Source organism: Dipodomys spectabilis, unplaced genomic scaffold, assembly GCF_019054845.1.
Source record: "Dipodomys spectabilis isolate Male_0828 unplaced genomic scaffold, ASM1905484v1 ptg000054l, whole genome shotgun sequence".
Lineage (NCBI taxonomy): Eukaryota > Metazoa > Chordata > Mammalia > Rodentia > Heteromyidae > Dipodomys > Dipodomys spectabilis.
This window is the reverse complement of record NW_024870731.1, coordinates 11,204,083-11,220,226: the sequence shown is the minus strand read 5'-3', so window position 1 is coordinate 11,220,226 and position 16,144 is coordinate 11,204,083. Positions and strand designations below refer to the sequence as shown.

At 43.5% G+C, this 16,144-nt stretch overlaps 1 protein-coding gene across 7 annotated transcripts in view; it reads left to right on the top strand.

Annotated features, from left to right (window-relative positions):
- Positions 1–15,377, top strand: part of Tbc1d5 (TBC1 domain family member 5) — a 484,073-nt gene extending 468,696 nt beyond the window's left edge. For 6 of the 7 annotated variants that reach the window (XM_042679822.1, XM_042679821.1, XM_042679819.1 and 3 more), the window contains 3 exons: positions 4,791–4,870; positions 6,146–6,289; positions 11,676–15,377. In XM_042679822.1, coding sequence (XP_042535756.1) covers positions 4,791–4,870; positions 6,146–6,289; positions 11,676–11,969 — 518 coding nt within the window. In that variant the 3' untranslated portion in view covers positions 11,970–15,377. Of the gene's footprint in view, positions 1–4,790; positions 4,871–6,145; positions 6,290–11,670 lie in introns of all 7 variants that reach the window. The other variant, XM_042679824.1, reaches the window with a different exon arrangement.
- Positions 15,378–16,144: the final 767 nt, after the last annotated feature.

Here is a 16,144-nt window from a genome sequence, read left to right as displayed (position 1 = left end):
GAAAATAACCATTAACAGCAGTTGCTTGGTAAAAAGAAGATTATAGAAGGACTTTCCAAGGATCCTAGTCTTCTGTACTTGGAAGATATAAAACATTCAATGAAAATCTGTGGCCAGCTTAAGTGCATGTAACTAGCTGCACAGAGCAGACAAGTTAACAATAGTGAAGTGATGTCTGAGCAGAGACAACAACTCCGGAGATCAAAGAGCCATAGCGTTGAATCCAGATTCTGTGACCCAACTAAGTTAATGTTTATCCTCAGGTCAAGAGAGATAAGAATATTCTTCTTGCCAGTTTGTTGGCAAAATATATACCTAAAACCTTATATACTTAAATCTCTTTCCTGATACCTTTTAACTGTGTCTTCTCCAGGAAGACCTAGAACTCATCCAGCCTTTGTTCGTGGCTCTGAGCAGTTGAGGAGCTAGGACCAGTGCTGCATTTTTGTATATTTCACTTACCAAATCATGCAAGAAAGATGATGGCATTTTGACATGTTGGCTCTAAGAATGACTGAGTGCTAGTTGGTGTATCAGAACTTTATGACAGGAGGATTTCTGAGCCTCCGCTGTGCCCCGCCACGGGCTGCCAGTGTGGCTATAGAACAGTCTCGAACCTTATTCAAGGAGTTATTTCTCTGGACTCTGCTATTTCAATCATTTTCTCTGTTCACCTCAAGAGAAAGCCTTTCCACCCTGTGTTTTCATCACATGCAATAAATGTATCTTAAAATGTCAAGTACTGTTAAAACTTTTTATAACTGATAGGAGACTTTCTCCTAAGAGGAAAATTACATAACATTGTTCAAACGCACTTTAATAATAAGGGTAATAAAATTGACAGGTTAGCAGAATTTCCTCACGGGTCTGGAACCAAGTACTGAGAGGGTATTTATCTTGTTAAAACTGTGAAAAAATCTAATTTTATGATTGTCACCTAATTAAAATATTTGAAATGAAAAATTCAAAGACAAGAATTTATAGTACTTGTTTTATTAAATTTAAACATTTTCCCACAACTTTAGAAAACTTTTCCGTTCATTTTTCTGTTGCTATAGCTACTCCCCTTCTTGTCATCCTGACAATATTAACCTCTGAGACGGAGCTACAGCTATTTTTAGATTTGCCAAACTCCACACATAATTACCCGTGGGTGAGCAGCCATCACTTACCTGATCCCTGCGCAGCCAAGCCAAGCTGCCACCTGTGTGTAGTGGGTGCTGGGCTCTGAAGTGAGATGGTGCAGTTGGTTGGGTTCCAGCAGCTCGCCTTTCCACACACATCTATAGCGCATCAATAGAAATTAGGTTCCTGTGATCTAGTTGAGAGTACCCTGGGTCATAGGACCTTGGAATATTAGAGATGTGAATGCCCTGTTAGCCATTTCAGCTGCTCGGACTTTGACAGATGAGGAAACCAAGGCACAGGAAAGCTGAATGCACAGCAAGCCAGCTAGCACAAGAGATCAACCCAGGCTAGCCCTGGGCTTCTATCTTTCACTGACGTTTCTTTTAAGGGCACACTTGACACAGTAGCGAGATTTCAACTCTTCTGTTGTTGATTGCTTATATCATTATTGGTTTAATACGTCATAATATTTATGGAAGAATTAGCTGAAAGAATTAGCTAGTTTTGAAAATCAGTTTATATATCTCTATAAGAACTTTATAAATCATATTTTCCAATAACTTATAAAAACAATTTTCAGAGAATGTCTTTGGGAATGTTCTTTAAGGTAGCTAACAAATATTTGACAAAACGAGAAGAAAATGTGATCACCAGACAGCTCTTGGTCAATTAACCTGTGATAAGAACTGCTATTCAAGACCAGATTTAATTGTGGGTAGCAGAGTACTGACTCTTTAGAAGAAAAAGGCACATGTCACCTAAAAATGAACCAGATTCAGTATGTCTAATACAGGATCTGAAATTGAACATTTCTAACAGGCTCACCAGTGACTTGATATTACTGACCCAGGACATATACTGAGCATAAGAAAACAGCTTAAAATCATCCAGGCACAATTATAACTGTTCATATACTCAGCCCCATGCCCTTGAGACATGTACACTTACATTTGTGGGCAAAAATATTCCCAACCTTCCATGTTTCCTGGTAGATACAGTCCTCTGAAATTCAGACGTTCAAATGGTTGACCATAGACACAGAGATTAGTGTAATCCGTAAGACAATAAATGCCAGAAGCTAGAACAAGTCAAGAAAGAATTCCTCCCAAGAACCTCCAGAGTGAACTCTGCCAAGCCCTTCCCTTTGGACTTTCATCCCCATGCCTATGAGAAAGTACAAAGTACATGTCACGTGTCACAGCAGCCTTAGGAAGCTCATCATATAGCTGCTCATAATATAAAGCTGGAAAAAAAATTTCAGTTTTTTTTCTTTTTCCTTTGAGTAAAAGCGCAGCAACAAATAGGCCATGCAGGTATGCTGGCTCCACAAAGTATTCCAGTACCTCAAGTATGACCTTGTTGCTTGCAAGACAACTTGGAGAGCCCTGCCCACAGCTCAGGCTGACCTACTAAGAGTAAGACTGGGAGGCAGGAACTTAGCCAGCTTTCCCAGATGCTTCACTAGGGACTTCTTATACCATTGACCAAACTTGTGTCACATGACCACAGTGCTGTAGAAACTGATGCCCCGAATAAAACTAACAATGCTGGTAGGAAGGCAAGAGGGGACCACTTCCTCACACCTTAGTCATCCCTTTCCAAGAGTTCTGCAGGGAAGGTGATTTTCATGACATACAGCCTTGTTCCCACACAGGCCTGACATGAAAGACAACAGGTTTCTGTTGTTCCAGCTTCCCAGTACACCCTTGCTTCTGGTTGGACCAGGGGTGGTTCCCTTTCTTTTGTAGGGCTAGGATCCTGAAAATTGGCCTAATCTTTTGCCTCAAAATATGTTCCACAACAGAGTATCAAAGGGCAAGGCAGAATCCAGTCAGGGGGTACGAATTCCTCTTGTTGCTGGCCCCTTCCAGTGAGTACAGCCTCAGGACCCAGCCCTCCATTAGATTCCTGGGCCTCAAAAACCCCTCCAAGCTCTGATGCAGCCTACCATTTTTGACTGAGCTTCCCCTCAGAGAGCCTACTAGCCACTCCCAGCCAGCCCTGCAGACCCCAGGGAGCTAGGAAACCTGATCTCATCTTGAAGCTCATTGTGAACAGAAACCTTTGCCTGTCAACCCACTCAGCCACTGTGTGCTTCTACCTCACCCTCCAACCTTCACAGTTCTTCTGCCTTTGGAGCCCTAATGGTCATAGAAGCAAAGCAGCCTCACTCAATCTGCTGACAGTACTACAAAGCTAGTTCTTTTCAGTTTTCTGCAGTTTGTTATTGTTAATGTCTTGAGTGGCTTCTGGTGTGTGTTTTTTTTTAATTGAGAGAGAACAAATTGTTACAGGCTTTTAAGAAAACCAAAAACAGTTGCTCTCTAATTATATCTATTAATCCATTCCCATTCAACTTGCTTTCTGTTTTAGAGCACAACTTTTTATTAGGCAAGAACTCCAGTCAAGTTTTCTCAATAAATAAAAGCTGCTGTTTTCTGTAGTTAAGAGGCCTTATTGGCATGGTTTATGGATTTATTTTTACTGAAAATGTTGGTTTAACTGTCATGCTCAAACATGTTTAGAGTAGCAGTGTTTTGGCATGCAAGTTCCAACGGTGTTTTCTCACATGTTCAGTAAATATTCTTATTGTGTATGTGTAATGCACCAGATATATCCCAAGTCTGGAAACACGGCCCTGAGCTCCAACTATCCCATTAGGAGAGATGGGAAGCAAATAATGCAGTAGATACTTGTGATGATATTGATGACAAGTGCTGTGGTAGAAGTGACTTGGTGCTCCCTAGTTGGTAGGGAAGAAGACTGTTCTAAAGAGACAACCCAGAGCAGGACTTGAGCAAAAAAGAAGAGCTTGGCTGGGAAGATTTGGAGAGGCATAAGAATGCTCACTAAGTGAGCAAAGGTGCTGAAGCTCTGGTGGCCATAGGACTATGTGGAAATCCATGAGTGCCAGACAGACACTGAGACAACTTTGTGGAATGGATAGCACATAAATACACATAAAGGAGGCATTTTTAAAAAAAAGACAATAGAAAATAAAAAAGCAGAAGATGTTGATAGATATGAATTTATGATGGTAGTTCTCAGATGGTATGCCTATCAATAAAATGTGCTTTGTGCCTTCCAGCCCAGCCTCCCATACACCTCCAAGGTAGTGGGCTTTTACTCTTGACCCCCAGAGCTCTCTTAAGAATCCCATCTCAGCCACAGTCCCTCCTAGGTTTTGGGCATCCTGCAGCAGGAGGAAGATGTGGTGGAGGGATAAGGAAGTTTAATGGATCAACCGGGTTTAATGACTACCATAAAATTGTCTGCTTATTACTAGTACATTGAAATAGCAATGTGGCTTACTGTTACAGATCCTTAGAGACATTTTATTCACCTGGGAGGAATCTTTAGTAAGGGGTGAAATAACACCACTGAACTCGCAGCAGTATAAGAAACTCAGGCTGGCATGCTACCTCCTGGAGTCAGGATGGGTGATAAAGGCATCCAAGTGTCTCATTGGAAGTGAGTCCCATCTAGCCTGAGCACGCCTGTTCAGTGTTCCCCTCTGCCTGCAGGTTGCAGTGCATCCTCAGTAGGAGTAGTTGTTGTGAAATCTGGTAGAGAAATTCCAAAATTTGTCCAAAATTACAATGTGGTGATGTGTAATTTCCATTCAGACTATTAGTTATAAAATGTCATTCTTCTATTTTCAGTAAGTATTCAAGAGGTAATATTACAAGAAAATTTGGAAAAAGAAGATCAAATACTGGTTTCCCTGGCAGGATTAAAACAGGTATGTGTATTGCTGTGACACCATTAGGTGCCTGCTCTGAGGAGAGCACCTTAGAGCAGAGAGTACTTACTATTTTAGAGCCAGTGCCCCCTGCCCAACAGAGTCTGTCCTGAATCTCCATCTCCTTAAACCTCTTGTTCCTTCTATCAGTTGATGATATTTGACTAGTTTTCAGGCCTAACAGGTTTTATATTTCTCATATCACACCTTTTCCTTATCAAATCCATTGTGTTTGCTCCTCATCCAGAGCTGGCATGGTTGGTACAGCATGTTTGATCATTTATCCAAAAGTATATGAATGTTCTTCGAGCACAGCCCATAACCATACATGCTCAGAAAGTCCTCACTCTCGTCTCAAGGCTCCAGTCTACATAACACTTGCAGATCTAGGTGGCAATGAGGAGTACGTTCTCACAAATGTTAGCCTGATCGGAAAAGCTCCAAATGGGGTGGAACCACTTCCTTGGTGGAGGGGAGAGGGGGTTGTGCATCAGGACATTGTGCAGGCATATGGGACTCCCTGTGTAAGATGCCACCCATCCATCTGTTAACACCCTGAGATTTCCTTTGCTCATTGTTAAGTCCACAGCTTTCATAAACCTGAGTTTCCTTATCACTTCTTCCTTAGAAGAATATTCATATTAGTATTCACAACTCAGAAGTCCTCTCTTATCTGGAAGGAATAGATTCCAATGACTACCAATGGGTATCTAAGACCATGGAGGATAGTACTGAACCCTATATTATGTTTTCCATATGTATAATAAGGTCTATCAATGAAACACAGATTGACAACAATAAACTTGATTATAACAGCAAACTAAAATAAAAATTTGAATGTGTTCTCTCAAAATGTCTTATACTGATGATGTGATATGATACAAAGCTTGTGTGATGAGATGAAGTGAGGTACACAGGATAAAAATTGTAATGAAGTGTTTGGCTACCACATAGGGTGACTTGAATACAAGCCTGCCATGTCTTCTGGTAATCCGGCCACTAGTCTGTGTAGAATGGATAGTCTGTAGCATGGATGACTCATATCCTAGGTAGGAAAGAATAGGACAGCTACTCAGAATAGCACACAGCTTAAAATTTAGGAATTATTTCTGCCATTTCCCTTTAACACTTTTAGACTGCAGTTGGGTTCAGATAACAAATGAGGATAAGGGGACTCCTGTATTAATGTAAAGGTCAATGACAAGTCTGCTTTTAAATGTGTAGACTTAGCCAGCCTTTAAATACTTATTCATCTTTTTTCGTCTTTGAAAATAGATCAAAGATATTCTAAAAGGTTCCCTGCGTTTCAACCAGAGCCAGCTGGAGGCTGAGGAGAATGAGCAGATCACCATCGCAGATGACCACTACTGCTCCAGTGGACAGGGCCAGGACAACCAAGTTTCTGGGACCACCAAGCAGGTGCAGGAGCTCTGATGAACACTGTTACATTAACTCCATGGTTCTTCAAAGACAGTCCCTACTAAAGCACTTCAGGTTATTCAACTGTGAAGTAACACAGCGAGGCAGGGGGCTATGTTCAGCCATACAGCTTATACACTCAGTGCTGAAGGTCATTATCATTCAAGTTAATTAATGAGACTATAAACCTGTGGGAAGTAGAATGGGCCTGAGCACTATTATTCATTCTGTGAACCTCTGCCTTCATTATTGGTCAGTTGCTCCCAGCTGCTCTCTCCATTCCTTTAGCACAGGAAGTACAAGTACTATGCTAAATTTTCCTAAGGCTGTCTTAGTGGATTTCACTTGGCTAGAAACTTTCTTGGGTTTTGGCTTTGTTGGTTTTTTTGGTCAAATTTTGTCTTCATGGGGAAGAACTTCTCATTAATGTCAATACAAGAGTCAACAAACTTCTTTTATAAAGACCCATATAAAAATAGCCATTGCCAGGCACCTATGGCTCACACTAGAGACTGAGATCTGAGGATGGTGGTTCAAAGACAGAAAAGCAGGAGTTCATGAGACTCCTATCTCCAGTTAGTCATCAAGTGGAGCTGTAGCTCAAGTGGTAGAGTGCTAGCCTGGAGCAAAAAAAGCTTAGGGACAGTGCCTAGGTCCTGAGTTCAAACCCCAAGGACTAGTACCAACCAAAATAAAGTCAGCTTATAAAGTTCATTTCTTAAAATGAATTTTAAGTCAAACAAAATCTTCTCCAAGTCACTTTAAGTCTAACAGCATCTAGGACCTTGTAATTTGTTTTTGTGTTTTTATAAAACAGCAGGATAGTATTTGAATGAAGATTTTTTTTTTCAGTTTAAGAGTGTTTGCTGGAAGACAGAATTCTGATTAACTCCTTGTGAAACTGTTTGAAATTGCCATGTAGTGCTGTCCCAGAGCTCTTCAGCTCAAGGCGAGTGCTCTACCACTTGAACCAGAGCGCCACTTCCAGTTTTCCAGTGGTTAATTGGAGATAAGAGTCTCACATACTTTCCTGCCCGGGCTGGGTTTGAACCACAATCCTCAGATCTCAGCCTCCTGAGTACTAGGATTATAGGTATGAACCACCAGTGCCTGGCAAACCTAGCCATTTTTAATTCAGTTTTATTTAAAAGTATGGCATTCCTGGGCATTCCTGTATTTTTTTAAATGTTATTTAATTGTAAGAGTGATATCAGAGAGGTTACAGTTACATAAGTAAGGTAAGGTAACGAGTACATTTTTTGTTGAACATTGTTACCCCCACCCTTGTTTTCTCCCACTTTCCCTCTCCCATAACTTCCCTTCCCCCAAGCTGTAAAATTCATTTTCAACATAGTGTCTTGTAAGTGTCGCTGTTGCATCGGTCCACCCATTGTCCTATGTCTCACCATTTCGTTATTCCCCTTCCCTTCCCCAAATCAGATAAATGTACATACAAGACACAAGGTACCACAATTAAAAACAGTAACAGGGGATAGACCAAATGAAAACAAAAAAAGAAGAGAAAAAAGAAATAACTTCACACAGTACATTCAAAAACAAAACAACTCTTGTTTCCAGATCTTGGAGTTCCTTTTGATTAGCATCATTTTATGCTCATATGTACATAGCTAGTGAATTATTGTGATCCTCTGCTAGGACTACCCTAGACATATATTGGTTAATACAAATGAGGGAGCCTGTAATCAAACACAGTGGGTTTGCTCTTGGTGAGTGCAGTCAATAAGGAGAACCAGGCAATGAGAGTGAAAAAAGGCTGTGTGCAGCAATAAAGGGCATAGGGCGGGCTACACTCACAAAGCACAGTTTCTCAGAACAGAGGAAGCAAGGGGATTTCACTGGTGCTACTTGCACATATTCACACTGGACAGACTTCACATGCGGAGGCAACCACATCCCAGAGCATGCACAATTTAAGATCTTGCGTCTTCCTATTTTACATGTTTAATGACTGGACCACCTCTGGGGCAGAGAACTCAGGAGCAAAGTTTGGGTCACCAAGAAGAGGGGCTGTGCAGCTCTGGATGGTTTAAATTGGTTCCTTATGGTCTTTTCTAAAGAACTTCAGCTAAAACATGAAATGATGTCAGCCAATCCTCATGAGAGGCAGCAGTTTCTGCACCACTGGCATAGGTGCTCAGCCCTAAACAATCCTGCTTAATGGCTAACAAACTTACTAGTCTCTCCTACTGTTCCCAGAGGACCCTGCACTCACATACCCAAGATGATCTGGTCTGAGCTATGTATGTACCAGAGGAAATGTTCTGAGACCTTATCTGGCAGGGCATCACTGTGATGCAGTGCAGAGACCCTTCATCTTTGCATGTGTCTCCAAGGCTTAGTCAGCCCCTCTGGATCTAAGGGACTCCTGCTATAGCTCCTTCCCTATGATACTTTTTTTTTTTTTGGTCAATCATAGGGCTTGAACTCTGGGTCTAGGCCCTGTCTCTTCAGCTCAAGTCAAATGCTCTACCATTTGAGCCATATATATGCACCACTTCCAGTTTTCTGGTGGTTAATTGGAGATAGGCGTCTCAAGGACTTTTCTGCCAGGGCTGACTTTGAACCATTATCCTCAGATCTCAGCCTCCTGAGTAGTTAGGATTATGCGCATGAGCCACTGGCACCTGGCCTTATGATACTTTTACATTCGTTTAAAAAACAGTGCTCCTAAGGTAGGGAGAATTTGGGGAGTAATGCTCTCTTCAGAGGAAATAAGGAAAATCCTAGATGCAAAACACATCAAGTGTATCCTGTTGCTAATAAGCCCAAAGATCTGGACTAGATTCACAAGTTGAGGTCAGGGGTATATCAGGTAGGAATCCCTGACCCACCCTCTTTTTGCAGAAGTCTGCATCCCAGGGTTTGGGCTGACTTTTCCTTCTCACTGTGGGGGGTTGGGGGGAAGGGCTTTGGCCATATGAATGATAGCTAGATATGTGCCATCCCAAGACTTCCAAATGAGAGTGCTGCCAGATATGTTCTGAGGGCCTGTTCTGGCAGGCAATTGGTGTCTAGGGTTATAGGAGTCTCATGAGCTTCCGTTTATAGGGATCCAAGGGTTGGTGGCAGGCAAGCTCCTGAGATACTTAGATGTATTCACATTAAGTCAGTAACAGATTGTGCCACAGCTCAGTCCTAACTTAGGTGTGAATCACCTCTGTTTTGGTTAGCCACTGAAGCCTAGTGCAGAACCACCAGGTTTCTCACCATGGGGACATGGCTCAGTGTTCTGACAGTGCCCTTCCCCATCGCAGACTGTGACAGGGTTATTCTGTAGTTAATCTATGTGCCTGCTCCCCACTATGATGTGACATAGTTGTTACTCCAAGACCCCACCCTTCACACACACCTCTAGGATAGTTTTGATGAACTAAGTCCATCACTGTAGGAGGTAGGACTTTTTGGACCCTGGATTCATCAGTCAACCAAATCAACATAAACCTTACCTTACATGTACTTGGGTCCCAAATTTTGATCTGTTTATTAAAGGGATTTATGTTGTAATAGTGCTGGCCAATTTTAGGCAGGACTGACAAGTTAAACTTTTCTGATTGCTCAAGTTTGAAGTAGGAAATTATGAAACTTCTGCAAATTGTGTAAATGGAAGTAAGTAGTTAAGACTGTCAAGGAAATTCTTTAGGAATTCATCTTTGCATCTAGAAAATAGTGTGACAGTACAAAACAGTATCTTTAGTTTGCTTTGTGATATTGGTCAAGCTACTAGGTCCCCCGGCCAAGCTTGTTCACTTGACCTGGGATGTTAGCGGGCAGGATGTGGAAGTTCATAAAAGAACAAAAGTGTGAGACCTCTAGGCATGTAATTTTTGTTTGTCTAAGCCAGTCTATAGCCCTACTTGAAGAGAAGCATGCCTGGTAATTAGCATATGATGGAAGTCACAGGCTATGAATGTATTTCCCCTCTTCAAAAGTCTTGTTGAGTAAATTGATCATGGCATCTCCTCTAACACTAGGATTCACAGTACAGTTTCCTCTATTTCCAGCCACAGAGCTACCTGTTAGGAGAATCAAGTGCAGGATAATAGTAATGGAACCAAAGTACCCATGCTCTGGAAATAGGAAGTCAAACCTGAGACTCCATTGCCTTGTGTGCATGCGGAAGCAGGGAGAAGCCCTACTCCCCAATGCCACCACAGTTCTCTCCTCAGATCACATGCCAGGGACAGGAATGGGATGAGGTTTAGTTTCTTCCCCACCCCACCCCCCAAAAAAAAAACAGTTCTCTCAGTCCCATTTTCACTCATGTCTTCTTTCAGAAATCCATATGCTTTTCTTCCTCTTTGTGAATGAATGTGTTCACAAGAGGAGACAGGGAACCTCAGAACCCACTACAGTGTTAAGGCAGGTGTTGTGAAGATACATCAATGTCAGATGTAGAAGGTATCTGAGCCATTACATAGCCACTTGCCCAGCATGTCACCAAGGACATGCAGTTTCCAGGCTCTGTACACAGCTCATGGACTGCCTGGACCAACCAGTCAAGGAGGCCCAAGGATCCAAGGGGCATTTCCAGCCAAGAGGCTCCATACATCTCTTGACTTCAGGCCTCTGCACTAGCAGGTCAAGCAGGCAGACTCAGAGATTGTAACATCTCTGCATACCATCATTTGATAAAGTGTGCTTCCTGCCAGCTGGCCACAGATATCCTTGGCCTTTCCATGTGTCCATGAATGCTAACTCCTTTAAGTGAAAAAGTCACTTACAGTTGCTTTGTAGACCACAGCAATACTATACTTTGCAATTAACTGTCATATTTAGCTTTCCTGCTTACGGAACCTACTACTTAGCACCACCATTGCTCCAGAAGCTCTTGACATACACACCCACGATGAAGCTGGCTGTGATAAAGAGATGAGGCAGTTGGCATGCACAGTGGTGGCATTAGGCCATTTCAGAGTTGATGGTAAAATTTCTCCAATGTGAGAGTCACATCCTCACATGTCATCTCACTGCACTGGGATCACACACTCTTTATCCATACTTTAAGATTAGAGAAGTAAAGCTTATGGAGAAGGGATTTGCACTTGGTCTCCACATGAGACTGGCAAGAATGATGACTGCAGCCAATGGCTAGTTCCTGGGCTCGGCCTCCTGGCATCATAGATGCCACCTCTGCAGTTTGGCCAGAAGGAAGCCAGCATTCAGTTTAACAGGGGCTTAACTAGGTGCTGTTGGCCATATACCACACACCTGGCCCCCAGGGCAGTGGAACCAAACCATATGTCCAAGGAAGGATATGGCACAGAGGCCCAGCTAGACAGTGTTCCCCCAGTGCTCAAAAAGTCTCTGCTTAGTCCTTTACTAACTTCTGCTTTCACCAACTTGTTCTACTGACTGTACTTCACAGGCTTCTTCAGAAACACCAGTGCGCACAGATGGAGGGAGTTCAGATGACTTCATCTTGGTTTCCAAAGAAGATGATGGGGGCAGTGCCAAGGGTGCTTTCTCAGGCCAGGCCCAGGCTCTTCGCACCCTTAGAAGCACATCTGGGAAAAGCCAGGCCCCAGCCTACTCCTCACTGGTGTTCTCAGACCCACTGATGGGTCCAGCCTCAGCTTCCTCCAGCAACCCCAGCTCCAGCCCTGACGATGACAGCAGCAAGGACTCTGGCTTCACCATTGTGAGCCCCCTGGACATCTGACAACAGGGGCCCAGCCACTACCTCAGTGGCCTCAAAGCTCCATCAGTGGAGACTCTGCTGAAACCAATGCTTGTTTCCCAGCATGCATTTGGCATTGGTAAAGCCTGTTGGGACCCTCTAGAAAGAAGCAAGTAAGGCCACAGAGCACAGAGTTATAATCCCTGAAATGTAGATGGGAGTCCCTCTGTGGGGACCTCTCACCCCTTGCCCCTTCCTTCCTTTGAATTAGAGCTGGGTTAGGTACCCAGCACCATACTCAATATCAGAAAAGGCCAAACCACCACCAAAACCAATTTTCTTCCACTAACTAAGAAGGTCCCACAGCTCCATCAGTTACATTCAGGAAGAGTGGAAGGAGTTGGTCTCAAACTTCTCTTTCAAAAGCATCAGCCACAGGAAGACAGGTTAATGTCAAGAAAGCTTATTCTGTGGAAAACTGCTTGCTTCCATTCCTACCTTGGAAAGTCATATAGCAGAGTCGGGTACAATAGAATAAATGAGAATGGCTAGATTTCAGGGTTGGAACTACCTACCAACCTCTCAAAGTTATGATCTTTAACAGCAGGCTCTAGACTTAAGAATCATACTTAGGTGTAATGTGGTGTTAGGTTCTTTGATTGGTTAAAGGAACCTTTATAACCTCAGACTAGTATACTTTGGATCACTGCTCCTGCTTAAGCAACTGTTTGGCATCTTTTAGAGTCTTTCATGGTCAGAAAACATGGTCACTATAAGACAGTCTTTGCTGCACTCACTTCAAAAGTTGCAGGAATACTACTATCTTACAATTGAATAATGTGACCCTAACTTTAAATGGGGAAAAACATTTCACTTAGTTGATTTTCTGACCAAGTCTCTCTAGTTACAGAGCTAGATTTATCTCTAAGAAGAAAAGCTTAGGGAAAACCATGCTCATTCTTATCCGGAGTAAAGTTGCTATGATAGGCAACTATATCTGGAGTCCCTCTGTGGGGAACAGGGCTTTTAGAGAACATTCCAGGTGCAAGGAGGATGGGATTCCTACACAGCCCTGCCCTTTTTTGGAGCTGGTAAAGGAGCTTCCAAGCCTGCGCTCAGCTGTAAACTCTGCACCCCAGCATAGCTGTCAGGACCAGGCCTGCTGTGCCAGTCCTTCCTGAGCTGTGCAGAGACTCCACTGCAGTGAGTAGCTCAGGGAACCACAGCAGGCACAGCATTTGTTACATGAGCCATCCTCTCTTCTCCAAGAAGGGCCTTGGAAAGAACACCTCTCTTCTGTCTGCTTCCTGCTCCCTGCTGGGGTCAGTGGAGACTGCACATGGATGCAGGGCCTGGTTCACTGCCATAGAGAAAAGCAGCCATAGCAGGAGGAACTGGCTCTGTGCCTCTCCCCAGAAAGTGACAGGCCTCTGGGCAGTGGCAGCTTTCCAGGTACCTTTATATTAAAGTGAAAAGCGAAGTATGAAGGAGTGCACACTGTCCCTCCCATTGCTAACCATGTGTTCTCTGCAGACAAGTGTGATAATGACATGAGTTCACATTCCATCTCCAATAAAATGGTGATGATTCTCGAGTCAGCTACCACACAGGGAATTCTAATTAACTCTCCAATTTGTTCTTCAATGGTAACAGAGAAATTTCCTCTTGCCACATCAACACGTAAGCTGAATAACTATCTGGTTTTCCCAGATAACAAGGTGGGCTGGCCTTCCGCCAGTGGACAACTGGTGCCTTTGCACTAATTTGCTCTCTGGGTCCTCATTCTGACTGGTCCTGTCAGCACTGCTAAGTTTCTGCCAGCATACATCCCTGTGAAGACACTTCCTAAGCTTGAGTCCTCACATACAGGGGGAGCCTGAGAGAGGTTGCCATTGACCGCTTTCTCACAGAGGACTTAAGACAGTGATGGTGTTCTCAGTACTGAAGTAGGACCCACATCAAGGTCTTAGGACAAAGACCAGAAAGGACCACAGTGGCAGTCTCATAGCTAGGCCACTGACATGCTCTCTTCCTTTATCCTGAGAGCCATAACTGAATGTCCCTGGCTACAAAAGAGCCACTGACCACTCACCAGGCCAAGAAGACTAGGCTGATCCTCTGCCTTGGCCTTGGCATTTAGTAGTCAGTAAAACCCCAAGCCCTGCTTGGATGCTAGGAGTGGGTCTGCTCCAAAGTGTGCTGCTGTGGCCTCAGTAAGCTCACCAACTTCTCAAAAGAAGGAAGCCAGGACACAATTACAGTCTTGAGGTATTCTTTTCTGTGTGACTTTTTCATTCTTGTTAAGCATTGTTCGCATTTGTATTAGTTATAGTGCTATTAAATAATGTGTTCCTCATTATTTCATCAGGTACTTAAGCTCAATTGCACATTCATAAAATCCTGAATATATGAAACATTAACAATGTGGTAATCAGTGGAATTGCTCGTTTTATTAACATTTAAATACATTTTATATATCTTAAGCTTAGATAAACTCCAGTTGACACTTTTTTATGTCTTTATATTTCATGCAGTCCTTTCTGATCAGAATGGAAATATGAAGAGTAAAGAAAATTTAGCTATGTTTTAAATAAGAGCATTAGAGACTAGAGAGTCATAATGATTTGCCTTATCTTAATGTGTATACCAAGAGGTCACATAACACTTGAAGATTCTAATTATACTGGATGAACCTCACAAAGACAACCTCCTGCTGAGTTTAGTGCTAACTGCAATCTGAATAGAAACAACCACACAGCAGAATGAACATGATTGTAAAACTAAACCAAGATCTCCCTGTGATTTGTCTTTCCACATACAATTGAGCTGTCTTGCCACAGGCCTCATAGCCCTAAGGAAGCCACACAGGGGGTGGGTGCTGCCTTTACTCTGTCAGAGATGTCAGAACAAAGGGAAAACTCCTTGACACACAATCTCCTCCAAGGATAAGCTGTCATAGGTGACCCAAATTTGTGGCTTTTGTTTTCATTATTTAAGAAACTGCTGTGTGGGGGTCATTACAAAAGTGTAGTGAGGACTTATGTCCCATGTGTTGAGTGGCTGCCCTGTTAGCCCAGACCAGCTCTATCTGTCCTCCCCTGAGGACATACCTGGCCCCTACCATGTCCAGAGCAGATGGACTGAGGAAGCCATGGCACCAAGAGAATAGAACTGAGGAGCTGCCAGAAAGCCAGCTTCCTCTCACAAGCCAAATCACAATCTCAGTGTTAATACTCCAAGTTCATGTAACCAGGCTAGAGAGAAAGGTCATAACTTTACTCTCAATGTCACAATTCATTTGATATTAGAACCTCAGCGATGCCATTTATATCCTGTCATTTGTTTCTCATCCATCTTCATGTTGTAACTCATGACCTAGGAAATGATTTAGCATCTTGGCATAGCCATCCCATTCAATATGGTTATAATAAAGAACTGATGCAAACTGGAGTGCAGCTCCCCTTTTTCCAGTTAGAGCATGCCAGAGGGGCAGAGCTGAGTGCTGATGGAGGTACCTGGGCAGGCCTCAGCCCCCTGCCATTTCCTCCCCATCTCTACAGCATGGGCCTCATGTGCATACTGGGACAACACTAGTGAGATAACTGTTTCACTTGGCAGTGACCTGACTACACAGGGTAAGACTTGAGGCAGGAAGCACAGCTGGACCATGAAGCAGAGCAATTTCAGGGATGATCACTGGTTCTTGGAAAGCCCCTGGAGATAGAGCACCGCGTCCGAGGTTTGCTCTGGAAGCCTCATTTATACTCATAATGCTGCCTTTCTTTGGTGAAAGGCTGTGGGATGGGTGGACAGAGAAGACACCTGGGAAGGTATCCCTAGACATTTTCAACCTCTATATGGGTCCCAGACCCTGCCACAAAGGGCTTTCCCTCCTGTCTTCCCTGCAGGCTCTGCTAGTACAAAAGTGAGGGCCTGGAGCACTTTTCAGATGGTTCAGGCTAGTGATGGTAACCTCAGCTACCCTAGCCACACAAGCCCACTAAGTGCTCATCCACACCCCAACTGACCAGAAGCTTGGGAATTTCCTCCTGTTCAGCTGCACCTCTCCACCTGGAGGTTCACCACAAGTAATGTGAACCCCAAGGGAGAGGATGGCAGCCAGGGCTGCCAGGCTGGGCCCTAGCCCTCACATGAGGGTACACAAGATGCTCCTTCCCTTACTCTGCTGACAGAGGAGAAGCAGAGTTCTATGGAAG